The sequence below is a fragment of the Trachemys scripta genome, chromosome 21, assembly GCF_013100865.1.
Source record: "Trachemys scripta elegans isolate TJP31775 chromosome 21, CAS_Tse_1.0, whole genome shotgun sequence".
NCBI lineage: Eukaryota > Metazoa > Chordata > Testudines > Emydidae > Trachemys > Trachemys scripta.
In genome coordinates, this window is record NC_048318.1 from 10,444,439 (window position 1) to 10,460,291 (window position 15,853).

Here is a 15,853-nt window from a genome sequence, read left to right on the forward strand (position 1 = left end):
CCTTCTGAACTGTTTGAAATGAGCCACCCTGATTACCACTACAAAAGTGATTTTTCATCCTGTTGATAATAGCCCACTTTAATTGATTTGTCTCGACCCCCCACTGGGTAAGACAACTCCCATCTTTTCATGTACTGCTATATATGTATGTATATGTATGTGTATGTGTATATCTTCCTACTGTATTTTCCACTCTATGCATCTGATGAAGTGGGTTTTAGCCCACGAAAGCTTATGCCCAAATAAATGTGTTAGTCTCTAAGGTGCCATATGGACTCGTTGTTTTTGCTGATACAGACTAACACGGCGACCACTCTGAAACCTATCTACCTTCTCTGTAAGTGAAGCCTCCTCTGCAGATCTTCCTCTTGGACTCTCTTATTTTACCATTGTATTGTACATGTCTGTCTAAAACCAGCAGTAAGCTGCTTTGGAGCAGGGCCTAGGACTTATGTGTTTGGAAAGCACCATATACACACAAGGTGCTCTTTAACCATATACTGCTGATAACATCTCTAACACCCTGTCTACCCCAGGTCATGGAAACATGGGCCAGAGCTAAAATATTTTATCATTAATTCATGTCTCTTTGGTCAATGGCTCAGTGAGCAGCATGGAAAGGGTCCTGCTTTCATTTCAGTTCAAGTTATATTAAGAGAAAAGAAATAACGACAGCCACATCCACAGAGTCACTCAGATTGTTTTTAGATTTGATGGAAATACTTTTAAAAGTTCATTATGTAAAATATAAAAAATGTTTTAGTAAGTAGCGGTAGGTTGATTTCACAGTATAAAAAGAATGAGCATTTTGGGAAAGACTAATGGGACACACAGATCTAGATTTACAAATGTGTTTAGGCATCGAAGTCCCAGGTTTAGGTTCCACTGCAATTCACAAAACTCCTGCTGAACCTTGCAGGCCCCTAAATTCACTCCCCACTCTTTCTGGATAACCGCTCAGAAAGAGGCAGCAGCTTAATCAGGATATTCCAAGGAAGGAAACAATAGAATAAGAAGAAGCACAATTCTAAAATAAAGATTACATTTAAAAAAAATAATAATTTGGCTATAATAAAATTGGACTAAAATAAGGGCAATTGATCTGAAAATATTTCACCTTTTGAAATCCATTTTTTTTTTGATGGTAGAGGCTCTTATTTAAGTAGCAGAGTCCTGAAATACTGTATCTGGGAAACATACGTAATTTAATGCACCACGTAATCAGTTCAGATACTGTCTACCCTCTACAGCTCTCTAATAATTTCAAACTTATTATAAAATGTGAAGGGTTTTGAAAGCAGCCACAACTTGCTTCTCTATTTCATGTCTGTTTTGCAGAGTTTTCAGTGAGGAAATTTGAGGTAAATTCTGTCCTTTTAAAGTATGTGCTGGAGTTTTTTCCTCTTCTGGTTCTTCATCTGATCGTTTTGCTGAGAACGGTTTTGGTTTAGGAATCTTCTTAGCATATTCCAGAGCCTAATCATATTAAAGATTGAAAGAAGTTTGAAATTAACAATAAAATCAGAACACTTTTAAAATGGCAGGAGAACATAAGAATTTTCATACTAGATCAAATTAATGATGTAATAATTCCATATCTTGAAGTGACTAGTACCAGATGCTTTAGAGGCAGGTGCAAGAAACTGCAGCGGCCAGCACATCCCTCGACCCGTGCTGCTTCCCGCAGCCCCCATTGGCCTAGGACAGTGAACCGTGGCCAGTGGGAGCTGTGATCGGCCGAACCTGTGGACTCTGCAGGTAAACAAACTGTCCCGGCTCACCAGCGGCTTTCCCTGATGGGCTGTGTGCCAAAGGTTGCCGATCCCTGAGTTAGAGGTTGCCTTATGCCTTGAAGCATGCAGATTTATATCCATTCCAAAACTTTTTATAACAAAAATAGTATTTACTATTATAATTTTGTATATTCTCACATGCCTTTATAAATATCAATTCTGTTTTTTATTCCTGTTGAGCTCTTGGCCTCAATGATATCTTGTGGCAGTGAGTTCCTCATAGCCTAAATGTGGCAAGTTCCAGAAAGCAGAGATTTATTCTATAATAGACCCCGCCCCATCCTTCCTCAAAAATTACATTACGAAAGGCCTAAAATGATAAGGTGTTGAGATATTCCTGAAGACTTTAAAATCAAAGCTTAGACTAACTTAAATGGAGTCCCTTGCAAATTTCATTTCTGGTTAGTTTGAAGGCTGATACATTTCTTGACAAGAGAAGGAATACAATGAAGATTGTACAAAAATAATTAATAGGTAACTGACCTTGAGGAACTTTCTATATTAGGAGTGCCTGGGATTGTTTAAAAAAAAAAAAAAACTATAAAAATGGCAGCGGGAGACCCTCTATCTTTTGGCACCCAACCCAAAATTGTTCTAGGAGTTCACTTTCCATGGTTCTCGGACGCCCATGGACACATGCAGAGTCCAGTCTTTCAAGCCCTCTCCCTCGCACTTTAAGGAGAGTTCTAGCCCCATCTAATGAGATGCTTTCTAGTCTGACCTTATGTCTTGATAATGATGACTTGATCTGAGGTTTTGCTGGCGGTTTCTGTGCAGTAGCAACGTTCTTCATGTTGTGCTCCTTAACTTGCTTTGCATATTCCTTTTGCTTATTTAACTTTTCTGTCTGGCAAGTGAAAAAAGTAATGGTTATTTAAAGTTTTGAGGGACCAGTTAATTAACCCCTTTACTGCCGGACTTTCCTATTTATGCCCGTGAGGCTGTTTAAAATGCCACTAATCATTGCTCAGCAAGATCTTCTTAAAAATCTAGTTTTTTCAAGGTTAGATAACTGTAATTCTTGATTTTCAAGAGCTCTTCCTTTGTTATATTGAGGATGCAGCTACTTGAAAATGGAGCAGTTTGCATCTTTATTACCACATAGCTGTTTCAGCATATTACTTCCATTCTAAAATGGTTGCACTAGCTACCTGTCCAGTTTTGCATTGATTTTTAAAGTCCTTCTACTGCATTTAAAGCCTTGAATGACTGTAGTCCATTTATTTAACTGATTTTCTGTCTCTGTTTCCAACCATTTGTTACTCTCAGGCTCAGCAAGGTATTTTAGTTTGCCCCTGTTAGGAGCTGGTGTCAACATTTCATTTTTTCCCCCATTGCAATTTAATAACACTTTATTGGCCTGACAAGCTATACGAGTGTTGCCAAAGTGTTAAAAAGAGACAGAACCCTCTGCTGTATGGAGGAAGGCCGTTTTGTAGCAATGCATCTCTCTCTATCTATTGATATAGATTTGAGATGACCAATCTATCTAATATACTGCAAGGCTGAAGAAATCACTGTAGCTTTTAAACTGCCAAAGGGCTGATGATTTTATCATTTTAGCTACGCAATGCTCTGTCATATTTCTGTGAAGGACGCTATATAAATATAAATAGCTGTTGTCTTATCAGTAGGGTCTTATCAGTAGAGCACATGAGCTCTGTTCTGCAGCACTTGAGATGTACATCTGCTTAATGTAACTAGTAAAGTCCCTGGCAGTGAAGAGGTCAAATGATATTTTTCATTCAGACTCTTTCTCTGACAATCATCTCCTCTTTGGCACAGTAAGATCAGAGGTTTGCTTAACAGTAAGTAATGTGCATTCAGCTACTTCCCTGTTGCACTTACTTTACTGTATTTACTTTCATTTTCTCTTCCAAGATTCAGTAAGACTGTCTTCTGTGAATGACAGTGCAGCTAAATCATGTTAAAGTCATTCATGTACACTTCAGCTACCACAGGGAGAACAAAGCAGTTTGGACTTGCCTTCAGTTGGCCACTCACCTGCTGAAAATTTCTTTAATGGATGCCTGCTTCTGGGAACTACAAAACTAGAGGGCTGAATCTATCAAAGATATAATTGTCCCTTCTATTATACACTTCTTCCTTTTTATGTGCGTGCATGAGTTTTCTGGATAGATATCCATGATACCAAATGAAATCTGGACTGTTAATTATCCGACGAAGTGGGCATTCACCCACGAAAGCTTATGCTCCAATACATCTGTTAGTCTTAAAGGTGCCACAGGACTCTCTGTTGCTTTTTGGACTGTTAATGTTGGTAGTGAACAAGTCTTAGCACACTGGGGAATATCCAGAGGACTGGAAGAACACTTTAGTTGTGGCGATATTTTAAAAAAAGGTAAATTAGATGACCGTGGTAATGGTAGGCTGTCAGTCCGACATAGATCCTCGACAATGTAATGGAACGGCTGATATGGGACTGTAATAAAGAATTTAGATCAGGGGTCTCAAACACGCAGCTCGTGGAGTGATTTGCTGTGGCCCGGCAAGCTCCCCGTGCCCCCTCCCCCCCAAGTTATTTCCTGCGGCCGCCAAGCTCCCTTCACCCGCCGCCCCCAACCCGTCCCCCAGTGCGCCGTGTCCCCATTCCTCTACCTACCTCCAGGCGCTTCCTGCCACCAAACAGCTGTTTGGCAGCATTTAGCACTTTCCGGGGGGAAGGGGAGAGGAGCAGGGAGCCACGTGCTCAGGGGAGGAGGCAGAGAAGAGGCGGGGCAGAGATTTGGGGAAGGGGTTGGACTAGGGGCAGGGAGGGGGCAGAGTTGGGGTGGGGAATTTGGGGAAGGGTTTGGAATGGGGGGGAAGAGGTATGGCTAGGGCGGGGCCTTATGGAAGGGGAGGAGTGTGTCAGTGATGCGGCCCTTGGGCCAATGTACTAGTTCTCATGTGGCTCTCGTGGTCATTTGAGTTTGAGATCCCTGGTTTAGATGAGTAACATTAATTATATTATCCAGCACAGGTTTATGGAAAATAGATCTTCTCATGAAAAAAGGTATCAAGTCAGTTTGAGATTACAAGCTGGGCTGATAAGTGTGTGATGGGGCGTAACCTCCATCATCTGCAAGGCAAGAGAGAGAACCCCAATTAGTCATGCTCTCCACCTGGGGAGGGGGAGTGGAGGAGGGATTGACTAATTGCCTCCTGGCCAGAGGAGGCAGAGCTAGGCCTAATAAGCAGACTGAGGGAACTCAGGTCAAGAGAAACTACCTAGAAGACAAGTCTCTCTGGTGGAGAGAAGCCCTGGGATAGGGTTTAATAGACAGGAAATAGCAGAGGAACAAGCTACACTAGCAGTTGAGGCTCCTGGTGGGGGAGCCTGGAGGTAGAGTCAACAAGAGAACTACAGTGAAGCCTGAGAGGGGCGGAAGGGCTGTTAGTTTGAAGATGTGTGGACTTTTATTTGGACTTGCTCTTGCTGCCCTGGAAGGGGTTTACATTTTTGTGTGACTTGGCTGGAGGGCCAAGCCACAGAACACCCAGAGGGGGAGTCAGGAGAAGACACAGACTGAGAGAGGCTGTTGCAGGTCCAAAGGAGAGCCCAGGTGGGGGAGACCGACAAGGACTCCATGCAACTCTGCTACCAGAGACAAGGGGGTGCCCATGAGGTGAGGATGTGCTACTACAATATAGTGTTGATGTAATAAATGTAGATGTCTTGGTACCACATGACATTTTGATTAAGAAACTAGAATGATACGAAATCAGTGGCACTTACTGAAGTGGGGTTAGGTCTCAATCTAATTGTAAATGGAGAATCATCAATTGGATGATTTTTGATGGGGTCCCTCAGAGCTCTGTTCTTGGTTCTATGCTATTAAAATATTTTTGTAATGACTAGGAAGAAAACAAAGTCATTACTGAAAGTTTTCAGATGACCCAAAGATTGGGGGAGTGGTAAATAATGAAGAGGATGGGTCGCTGTTACAGAGTGATCTGGATCTCTTGCCAAGCTAGGTGCAATCAATATATGTATTAATATGGCTGAATGAAAGGTCATATCTAGAAACAAAGAATGTAGGCCATATTTACAGGATGGAGGTCTCTATCTTGGGAAGCCGGGACTCTGGAAAAAAAGACTTGGGGTTCACGGTGGCTCATCAACTGAAGATCAGCTCCCAGTGCTACGCTGTGGCTATAAAGGGCTCATGTGATTCTTGGATTTAAAAACAGAGGAATATTGAGTAGGAATATGGAGGTTACATGACCTCTGTATTTGGCACGGGTGTAACAGCTACTGGAATATAGTGTCCAGGTCTGGTGTCCACAATTCAAGAAGGCTGTTGAAAAATTGGAGAGAGTTCAGAGAAGAGCCACAAGAATAATTAAAGGATTGGAAAACATGCCTTATAGTTAAGTTTGTTAGTAAAGGGTTCTGTAATCTAGCAGACAAAGATATAACAAGCTCTAATGACTGAAAGTTGATCCAATGGTTGAAAGCTAGACAAATTGAGACTAGAAATAAGGTGTACATATTTAAATGAGAGTAATGAACCACTGGAACAACTTATCAATGGTTGGGATGGGTTTTCTAACAGACATATTCTAGTTCAACCACTTGAATGAAGAATTAATTCAGGGAAATCCTATGGCCTATATTATGCATGATATCTGACTAGATGATGACAATGGTCCCTTCTGACCTATGAATCTATGAAAATTAGCTGTGGGTTTTGTGAAAACCAAGTCTTGAAATCTAGCACATATTTATACATAGTTTTGCAATGAACTGGCGAGTGTGAATGAGTGCTAATGGATGAGCAGTATTGTTCAACTGTGTAACAAACCCTGTATTGCTAAGAAGAGTCCCTTTTAGCACAGGTGGCTGGAAGTTTGAGTGTTATATAGAAAATTCCAAAGGGCAATGGGGTGCAGCCTAATGACAGGCATGATGTGCTAGGTGGCCATGGACCTGCATCAATATTGTTTATATGGATCAGAGAGGGCACCTGGCAAGAGAGATGCACATGGAAAAAAAGGGGCTACTTCTTAACCTAACTGGTAGAGGAGATCTTAATGTTTTGTTTTGTTTTATTGTCTTAGTTGGACTCATGAATGGCGTGGTTAACAGGTGCCTGACTAGAACATTATCTTTATCATTTATTTGATGGTAATGCCCATCTATGTACTAGTTGCTTTCCTAACACTCAGAAGGATGGTCCTCTTTGGAATTTAATATTTAAAAACAGGCATTTTTTAGTTACTTTATCAACTGTGCTTCCATCTCCATTGCATTCTACATCCGCTTACTTGGCATAACTTTGAGACAAAAAAAGCAGACAAAATGCTATTTGTGCCACCTACTTTCTCTCTGACTGCTTCATAGTCAGGGCCAAGGCCTCCGAGCTTCACATCCAGGTTCATGTAGTTTCTTGGCCTAGAAGGCTAAAGACAGAATCAAATACATCTTCCTTTAATTGTTGCTATGGAGGGCAAAAGGCTCCCTCAGTAATGCAAAAATCTTAAAGGTGTCTTTACCCTGAGCAGGTATGTCCTACTATAAATTACATTCCCAGGTATAATGACAGAACAGGAGAAAAATGGGTTTGCCTTTTTGAAAGTTTTTGCCAGGGTGTATAGAAAACAGTTTTGAAAATAAAGACAGTTTAGTGAAATGTAAAACATTCACATGAATGCTTGTGTATTTAAGGTGCATGAATAATTTCCACTTGTATTACAGCATATGATCACATAATTAAAGATGGTGTGTAATGGATATGCACAAGATGGGCAGAATTCAGGTTGCATGTTCAACCTTAACTTTGGCACTTGCTTTATAAGTAAAGTGAGCAAACTTAAGGTTGAATGAATGTAATTTGTTTCATGTGATAATATTCCTTTAAAAATGTCCCATATTATGTAGGCATTTGAATGACTAACAGGCAAACCCCCTCCACTTTGTAATTTGCCAGTCTTGCATTTCATGAGCTGAATTCTGTTAAACAGCTTAAAATGACAATGCATTTGGCAGTTATTACATTAACAGAACTTTTGAACGAAGCCTTGTAGCAAAACTACAGAAAAAACCCTGCTTTTGGTGATAAAAGAGATGTTCATTATGTACCCTTCTCCTGGTAACTAACTAAAGACCTAGTGCCTGGGATAGCAAATTCAGAGTTTGGGGGAGAGAAGGCACAAGGTGGAATCCTGGACTCACTGAAATCAGTGGCCAGAGTCAGTGGAGTCAGGATTTCACCCAGAATGGAAGGAAGGGGAGGAAGACCTGGGGATGAAGGTAGAGGCTCTAGAAGATGGTTTGGGTAGACCAAGTGTAATTCTGATCTCAGTTACACAAGTTAAATTATTCCTGATTTACACTCAAGTCATCCCCACCAAAACAAAACCCACAGCTCATAAATCCAATCAACATAGTGCTCTGTTGTCAGAGATGCCCTTTATCTTATGAAAACAATATGGAATAGTTTCTAAAATGACTCTCCTTTACAATATTATATTGGTGATGCATGACAATTAGACACTGTTTTCCCATGAGGCTAGTCAAATTCTTCTTGCATCTTTTGAGTGTCCGTACACTTCCATTCTCAGAAATGCTATAAGTAACACGAGAACCTTCTAATTAGGTTGACTTTGAACCCAGTTCCTAATAACCAGGGATTGCAAAGTTTACTCTTTTCCAATAATATTGCTATATGGAACCTCATTTGGCCACATGACAGTGTTGTGAGCAGCACCCTGTCACCCTTTTTAGTTGGAAGCAATCATTCACCTGAAAAGGTTAAAAATTAACAGTACTAGTATGGAACAAAATCTTTACAAGTGAATTGGCTGGAGCAGGCAAAAAGGAAGGTCATTGCTAGTGGACTCGCATACTATGTTTTTGTTGCAGTGGCCTCAACCGAGCCTACACAAGTGCACTGCACCCACCCTCCTGCTTGGGAGCACTGTCACTTCTCTTTTGCCCTGTGCTGATCCCCCGTGCAAAACCCTTTTTTTTAGTTGTTTGTGTGGGGAACCAGAATTTAATCTTAATCCATTTCTAACTATCCATTATGTTAGCTCCAGGATAAGGTGCTTTTCTGGCTTGTCTGGGGAGGGCTGGGCATTCCTGGATCTCGTTACATCTGTTCCAAAGAGACTCAATTAACTTGCATAACTGGGCAAAATTTTAAAAGTGTGCCAGTGAAAATGCTTAATAATCCAGACTCTGGTTTGCTTTATTTTCTTTCTGGCCGCCTACTGTAGTAATTCCAATCATGTAGTGTCTACAGAAATGCCCAAAGAATTTCTACCAGCAAAAAAGTACTTTCTTCAAATGATGAACATGTTTTAAGTCAGGCCCAACTGGCAAACAAATGAAATCTATATTATATTAGAAATATTAGACTTTTGTTTTGAGTCACGTATCCAAACTCTTTATGGAACAATTATATAATTGGTTTTTAAACTGAAGCTAATACAGGGAGTTAACCATTTAGCTGTATGGAATAAATCCAGGTTTTTCCTCAAGAAGCTGTAGTAATTTCCAATATATTTTCAAAGCCAAAATATGTGTGAATTAAATTTGACTTGGTGTGTTTGTATGGACTTCTGTTTAATGTGAGAAGCTGGGATGTACTGTGAGACATAAACAATTCAATTCTCCACAAAATTTTTCAGATGAGCAAATGTGAGAAAGTTATTGGGGGAAAAAAGGACAAAAACAATGGCTTGAACACAGGGAATGGAAAAGGAAGGAAATCTGCCCTGTAGTTACTATCTTAATCCAGCTAACCCTTCTTAGAGGCAGTCAAGCAGCAATACACAAACTGCCTCCTCGATGAAGCACATGAATAATTATTCCAGCTTAGCTGCATTTCTCAGTGCAGTCAAGCTAACTTCTTAAACATTTAATTTGTCATGGGTGTACAAGGATATCTTTATACTGTTCCATTACATCAGTGTTAAATGGTTATAGTATGAAATTTGGACACACAGAAGAGAGACAGAGCTCAATTTTAATAAGTGATCAGAATGGGATTGTCAGCAGACCTGGAATAATGTTTATAACATTAGCTTCACAAAGCCTGTAACTTTTAATGTTGTTCAGTTTGAATTCCCTTGGAAACCAAGAGATTTGATCTGACTGGCAAATGGGCATGACAAAGAAAATAACTTATTCAGATTTGAGGCCTGGCTACCTGCTGTCCTATACAAATGGCTTCTTTCTCAAGCATTTTACCACAGAAATAACTTAAAGGATCAACAGTTCCCTATGTGTTCTAGCAGGTGACCTTCTCTGTAAAGCGGAGTGGAAAGATGCAGTGGTGAATTGCTTCAACTCCTTGGAATATAAAGTGTGGGAGTGAGTTGGTCAGATCAGCTACTAGTTATTTTCTTTTTCCATATCTGCTTCTGCCACTGACTTGTTTGATGCTGGGCATGTCACTTAACCTCTCAGAGTATCAATTCCCCTTCTGTAAAATGGGAATAATACCCCTTTTAAAGTGCTTTAAGATCTATGGATAACAAGCACAAAGTACTAATTTAATCAGAGGAGGAAACAGCAATATAAAATTGGTTTCTAACTCACCCATCTTTTCTTACCTTCCTAGTCCCTTTCTCTTTCAGCTGTTTTTGCTTTTCCATTTGCAGCAGGTACCCTTCTGAGTTGCTGCGACTAATTTTCACTTGTTTTCCTTCACTTCTTTCTGTGTTAATCTCTGAGTCACTTTCTACCCGTGGGATTACAAGTGGAAACAAGCCAGAGAACTGCCTTTCGGCAAGGTGAGTGTCTTCCAGTTGAGAGATTTTTTGATGATGTTGTTCCATTGTCTGTATAAGTTGTGTGGTTGGAGAAGGGCCTGCTAGCGGCTTCTGACCAGATGACTGGGATGGCCTCAATTTTAAAACGAAAGAAGGAAATTGTGTTTACTCATACCTAGATGCAAAGCCCCAATAAGCAATCTGTAAACTGAAATTGTCATTGCTATTCAAACATATTTTGAAAACCATTAGATATTGTTAGCTGGGTACATTTTCAACTCATTGAATTATGCACGCAAGCTTTCAGAAGTGAACATGACCGTTTGTGACTGATTCTGATCTCATTCACACACCCATGTATACCAGGAATAACATCATTAAGTCAACTGGGGCAAAGTCTGGGCCTGATCCAAAGCTCAGTGAAGTCAATGAAAAGATATCCATTGATTTCAGTCGGCTTTGGAGTAGGTAAAAATCAGGCCCTTTGTGTTCATTGAAAGTAGAATTTTCATTTATTACCATCAATCCATACAAGCTCTATATAAATAGTTTTAACCTCTCATGCCTTTTTCATGCGAACAGTGTCAGATTTTATTCTTCTAAGAACTTCGACACACAAAACCTTTGACTTTGGTGGGAATTTGATAAACCGAGCAAGTGCAGGATTAGTAAAAATGTGACCAGCTGCTTGTACCTCATATACACTAGGACCACTTCTGGTGGACCTGCAATTGGGGAAGACTTTTAAGAAGAATACCCGTACAGACAAGGGTTGAAAGATGAGTGGCAGCGCACTGAATTGCATTGGAGCAATTTGGGATTTTCACTCCACCTTGCCACAAGCTGGGTTTTGGTATAACCAAGTTGAGTACAAACAGGCTCCTCTAGACTCGGTTCATGGATGATGTAACTAAATGTTTCTTTGTTTTGCTCTTTAAGATCAGTTTTTCAGTTACCATTCTTAAGCTTGATCTTGCAGTCCTTGCATGTACAAACACACTAAGATCAATGGGAATTTCATGTGTAGGAATGGCTAGGGTACTGAAAGCTTAAAAATAGTGTTAAACTGTTTATTAAATCAAACACTAATGAACAAACTATAAATTATGAATAAATTACTGTGGTTGAACGTATCAGATTTTTCTGAACACTTCCTTGGCCTTCTCTAATATGACTTCCTTGGCATCATGTACCATTATGCTAATAACATTTTGAAACATGCGTCCTTACCACAAGCTGTTGGTAGCAAAGTTGTTGTGATGGCTCTTGTCTATATAAAATTGCTTTCTATGATTCTGAGTTGAAACTTGGTCTTTTACTGATTCTTGAAAATTAGCATTGTAAGTAGATGCGATGTTTTTCTGGTTTAGGAGCATGTGACCTTTGGCATACCCATCAGGTGGAAGAGGCTCCAAAACATAACTATTCTGTAAATCTTGCTGATTATACGGAGGTTTGTTTCTGGGGTTTTGCTGATATTTCTTGTTTTCTTCACTAGTATATGCTGGAGATAAATTCAACCCAGTAGCGTTTTTATGCCTTGTTAGTTCAAGATGGTGCCTTGATGAAGCCAAGTTCATGGAGATTTGCTTCTGATTCCGGTTTACCAGATCTGAATTATTTTGTAAAGTATTTGAGTCTGTCTCCCAATCTGCTGCTGAACTAGTCTTAACGAAAGGAGTAATTGGACCAACGAAGGGATTTGTTTGTAACCAACTATGCAGTGAACTATTGTCATCTTTTTCAAGTTCTAGCACTTCAGAAGAGTTTGAATCCATATGAAAGTTCTCAAATTCTGATACATTGCGATGTGTGTGATGCTGAGGTCGTGGTTCCGCTAGTCTTCCTGGTGGATGCTGGACATCATTTGCTGGTAAAGATCTCTCTCTTAGCACTCGATTTAATTTTGTTCTGTCTGCCTGGGGTCGTTTATTTTGGTGATCCTAAAAAGAGTATTGTGAAACTCTGAGGTGATCATTTTGCATGCATATTAAATGATATCTTGAAGAGACAAACATACTAAACTTACATACTTTTTGCTGCACCAATACCTTTCATTCAGAGATTTCTCTACAGCCACAAACCTTAGGCCCCAATTCAGGACAGCACTTAAGCATATGCTTAAATTCCGCAGAAGTCAGTGGGACTTGAGCATGTACTTAAGGTTAACCATATGCTGAAGTGTTGTCTTGTTTTTACTTCACTATACTTGTATGTATAATAGACCAGGTCCTCAGCCACTGTAAACGGTGGCAAACCTGTTAACTTCACTGGAGCTACTTCAATTTAAACCAACTGACAATCTGGTCCAGTGTATAACTGAGAAATTTTGTAGTCAGATTTTCTTCTGGTGTAAATTGGCACACTTTCATTGACCTCAATAGAGGAGTGCCAATTTACAACAGCAGAGAATTTGGCTCTGTTTACTGGTGGTTTTGTTGGTAGACTTGGAAATGGGAGGTGGACAGAAGGCGTTAACTTCTGATTTGCTATTGCTGTTTATGATTTTAATTATGTCAAAATGTCATGGTTTTTAGTAGAAAGAAATAAAAATACAGGCAGACAATTATTTCCCTTTCCCACACAGTAAAAATTAAAATACTGTAAAAGGAGCTAGTGGCAGAGCTTTACTCTGACATATTATTGGTCAAAAGCTCTCCAGATTGATGAAATAAGTATTTTCCCAGCGTGACGTATTTACTATAAATATGTCCTTAGATGTCTTTGGAATTGCAAGTTAAAGCAATAGATATAGTAAGAGACTTGCCTGGAGTTATTGTCTGCATGTAGTAGTCTCAATTCAAGTTATTCAACCCTTTACCTATTGCTAATATCCACAGCACTACTCACAGCCTAGATTACACACCACCTTTTCGAAGGGTGCATTTTTTAGACTTGTTTGCAGTGGACAAAGAAATAAGTCAATATGCCCAGTTTAAATTGTTTCAATCATTAAACCAAGTATTCATGTGCTTGTAAATCCTGAAACATGTCATCCCAGCAAACAAACAAACAAACAAACAATTCAGGAATTTAAATTCAGTGGGACTTCTCTCACTACCCAAAGCAACGTACTTGAAATCTGGGGTTTACTTAAGATTTATCATCTTCCCAATTAAGGCACCAGGTGTTGATCCTTTTGAGGCAAGATATAGGTTTCGTTAAAGGTAATATACAAAGCCATTCTCAGTCCATTTAATCTTCATCAGAACTGAAATCCTCCATTTCATCCTCCAGTCTCACTAGGGTTCTTTTGTTACCAACACTTGCAATCACTACATAGCATATGCACTCAGAGTAACTGCTTAATGGTAGGTATTAAGTCCACATATAGAGCTGAATGTTTTGGTGAAAGCTTTAGCACTGGGGAATTCTGACTCCTGGTGCCAAGATGATAATTTGTTAGCTAGACCTCTTCCATAATGATTAGTGCTTTTACCGATGGTGCCACCGATGGAAGGGTCCCAGGGTCTCAGCATGAACCAGGGACAAACTGAGACTGAGCCATTGTTTTCCCACTTAGATGGATCAAGTAGCATTGTAAAATTCTTCCTTTACTAAGAAATTTGAAATCTACAGAACATCTTTTACCATGAATAACAGCATAAACTGCGTTTGCTCTCTTAAGGAGCACAGCGTCTTGCCTTAAATGAACAGCAGGAAATTCAAACAATCTGCTTGAGCTACTTCAGCATAACTTAATACAAAAACTAGGGCAGAGATTTTTTTTGAAAGGAGGCTAGGCAATTTGGATGCCAAATTCCCATTAAATTTATGGGAACTAGATGTTCAAATCCCTTAGGAGTCGAAAAAATATTCCGGGTTTAGCATGTGATTCATAGCCACCTGTGTGTGAGGCAGGGCCGGCTCCAGGCACCAGCTTAGGAAGCAGGTGCTTGGGGCGGCCACTCCGGAGTGGGGGCGGCATGTCCAGCTATTCGGCGGAGGGTCCCTCACTCCCACTCGGAGTGAAGGACTTGCTACCAAAGTGCTGCAGATCGCGACTTTTTTTTTTTTTTTTTTTGGGCTGCTTGGGGCGGCAAAAACCCTGGAGCCGGCCATGGCATGAGGGAAAGTGTCTGAGGAGAAGGAAAACACAAAAACAAGAAGAAGAAAAGCTTGCAAGAAGAAAAAGTATATTTATCTTGTTTCCCCCTATGTTTATACTTCTCCCTTCATAGTCACATTGACCCAGTCGGCCACTATACTATGAGCCCGCGGCAGAGCAATTTCTGCTACATCAGGATATCTTGTCACAATGTTTGATCTTACCTATGTAGATGGGACATACCCATGTTATAACTATTTTAAACATACAAAAAGTCTGTAAAAGCAGGTGAAAATGACCCTGTAAAGACCAGGAGAGCCTGACTTTTCACTCAGTTACATCAGTTTTATACCAGCATAACTCAGTCAACTTCAAGTAGCATTATCTTGGCAGACAGTCCAATAGTCTAGCACTTAATGCTTCCTCTCAGACTGGTTTCAACACCAAGAAGCAGATATAAACAGCGGGCTGAGCAGAGCTGGAGCTGGTGCAGGGTCTCTGTCTGGTGACGTGCCAGCTGCCAAGGAAATGCTTGGGAACCTCTCTCCAAAGTGACAGAAGCTCCTCACTGGGGAATGCTGCAGTCTGGAACATGCAACGAGAGGAGAAAAGCCCAGGTTTCCTATGGAAAAATATCCCCAAAGGGGACTGTTGGAATCTCCTGCATCATGCAGGCTGGAAAGTCTCACCCAGTAGCTCCTGAATCCAGCTCCATGGCTACTGGCTGAGCTAAACCAGATCTTTCAAAAAGGTGTCCAGTCTCCACTTGAAGATTTCAAATCATGGAAAACTCCAGACCCTCCCCTCCCCTTTTGCCATGGCATTGCCTTGCTCTTGCCTCAAGCCAGAACTTCACACCGCATCTGACAAAACATGATCATGTTCCTGGAACATCTTGGTTTTTATAAGGTCAGTAAAAGGTTTGATTGCAGGTTCAATTTAGTGGAGAAAGGCATAAGGAAGTTAAAGCCTGACAAATTCAAGCGAGAAATAGGGCACAATTTAACAGTGAACATGAATAACCATTGGAACAAACTATCAAGGGAAGTAGTGAATTCTCCATCTCAATTTCTCAACTTGAGACTGGATCTCTTTCTGGACAACATGCATCGGTGAAAAAGCAGGTTGTTGGACTCGGTATGGGGGTGGATGTGTGGAATTCTGTGGCCTGTCTAGATAATCTAATGGTCCCTTCTGGCCTCAAAAATCTATGAAACCTGGCGTAAAACTGGCGCAGTGAAGTAGAGAATCAGGCCGCAGGGCTTTAGCACGGGACCATAAGACTGTT

The 15,853-nt window shown here is 40.4% G+C and overlaps 1 protein-coding gene across 2 annotated transcripts in view; it reads right to left on the reverse strand.

The window, feature by feature from the left end:
* Positions 1-696: 696 nt before the first annotated feature.
* Positions 697-15,853, reverse strand: part of JHY (junctional cadherin complex regulator) — a 31,127-nt gene continuing 15,970 nt past the window's right edge. For both annotated transcript variants that reach the window (XM_034754787.1, XM_034754788.1), the window contains exons 5-9: positions 11,748-12,460; positions 10,359-10,650; positions 7,119-7,199; positions 2,515-2,640; positions 697-1,476 (exon numbers count right to left, since the gene is read on the reverse strand). In XM_034754787.1, the coding sequence (XP_034610678.1) occupies positions 1,273-1,476; positions 2,515-2,640; positions 7,119-7,199; positions 10,359-10,650; positions 11,748-12,460 (1,416 nt within the window). In that variant the 3' untranslated portion in view covers positions 697-1,272. The remainder of the gene's footprint in view (positions 1,477-2,514; positions 2,641-7,118; positions 7,200-10,358; positions 10,651-11,747; positions 12,461-15,853) is intronic.